Source organism: Aplysia californica, unplaced genomic scaffold (assembly GCF_000002075.1).
Source record: "Aplysia californica isolate F4 #8 unplaced genomic scaffold, AplCal3.0 scaffold00072, whole genome shotgun sequence".
Taxonomy (NCBI): Eukaryota; Metazoa; Mollusca; class Gastropoda; order Aplysiida; family Aplysiidae; genus Aplysia; species Aplysia californica.
The window spans coordinates 1,265,258-1,266,345 of NW_004797342.1; the positions used below are offsets into that span (position 1 = coordinate 1,265,258).

General features: G+C 39.2%; 1 protein-coding gene across 1 annotated transcript in view; it reads left to right on the forward strand.

Annotated features, from left to right (window-relative positions):
- Positions 1-1,088, forward strand: part of LOC101854314 (chitin synthase chs-2-like) — a 35,656-nt gene that overhangs the window by 10,449 nt on the left and 24,119 nt on the right. The window contains 2 exon segments of the mRNA XM_035968658.1: positions 473-626; positions 1,028-1,032. Of these exon segments, the coding sequence (XP_035824551.1) occupies positions 473-626; positions 1,028-1,032 (159 nt within the window).

Here is a 1,088-nt window from a genome sequence, read left to right on the forward strand (position 1 = left end):
AGAGAGTGAGAGAGAGAGTGAGAGAGAGAGAGAGAGAGAAAGAGAGAGAGAGAGAAAGAGAGAGAGAGACAGACAGAGAGACAGAGACAGAGATACAGAGAGAGAGAGAGAGAGAGAGAGAGAGAGAAAGAGAGAGGAGATATGAGAGAGACATACAGAGACAGAGGCAGAGGAAGAGAAATACACATAGATAGATGAATAGATGCACATCTAGACAAATAGGCAGATATACTCATAGGGAGCAGAGTGAAAGAGGGAGATGCAGGTAGATACACACGCGCATACAAAGGCAAACACATTGTCTATATTATGAACGAAAAGAGGCACACCCACCCTGCTCACCCATTGCTCATATGTGAATATCGATAGGCTTAAATAAAACATGAATAAACAAGCGAAACAAATATATTTATAAATTAAATGTATGAAATAGACAAATTCTTATCTTGATTTTTATTTCTTTCCCTCTCAGTTTGATGTATATCGTCCTCGGTTCGTCGGTATTATGTACCTATCTCGCTGGCCTGGCCTGCAAACTTCACATGCAGAGGACCGCCTTCGCATTTCCTCTCGTCCTCTCCCCTCCCGTCTCCATTGCTGTGGTCTATCTCCAGTGTAAATTTGAGGTAAAGATTAAAAAAAAAAATGATATGCATAATGGTTACGGCCTTCTGGCCAAATTTTGTTTCGGACGTTGATGCTATTTTGATATAACGTGTTGGAGTCTAGATTTACAATGTAAATAATAGGTCGGATAAAATTACTGGCCTAAATTAGATCAAGTCAATTGTCTGAAGGTCATTGTGATGTCAGCTTGTCCAATACATTATGCTAGAAGTGTGAAGGCGACTGCATTCTCGATTAACTGTAATGTCTGGTGTTGTTCTTTTGTGGGATAGATTTGATCTCATGTATATTATTTGACGCTTCAGTTTATTCAGTTATTTCTCCTGGCCTTTAAACAATGTTCACTTTTGTACAGCTTCTTAAACGAATCATCAGACTTCTTTTTCATTCTGAATTTCAGCCTAAGTTATTGCACGTGCCTGTTGTACAACGATCAATGTGGCACATTTATTATTTGAAGC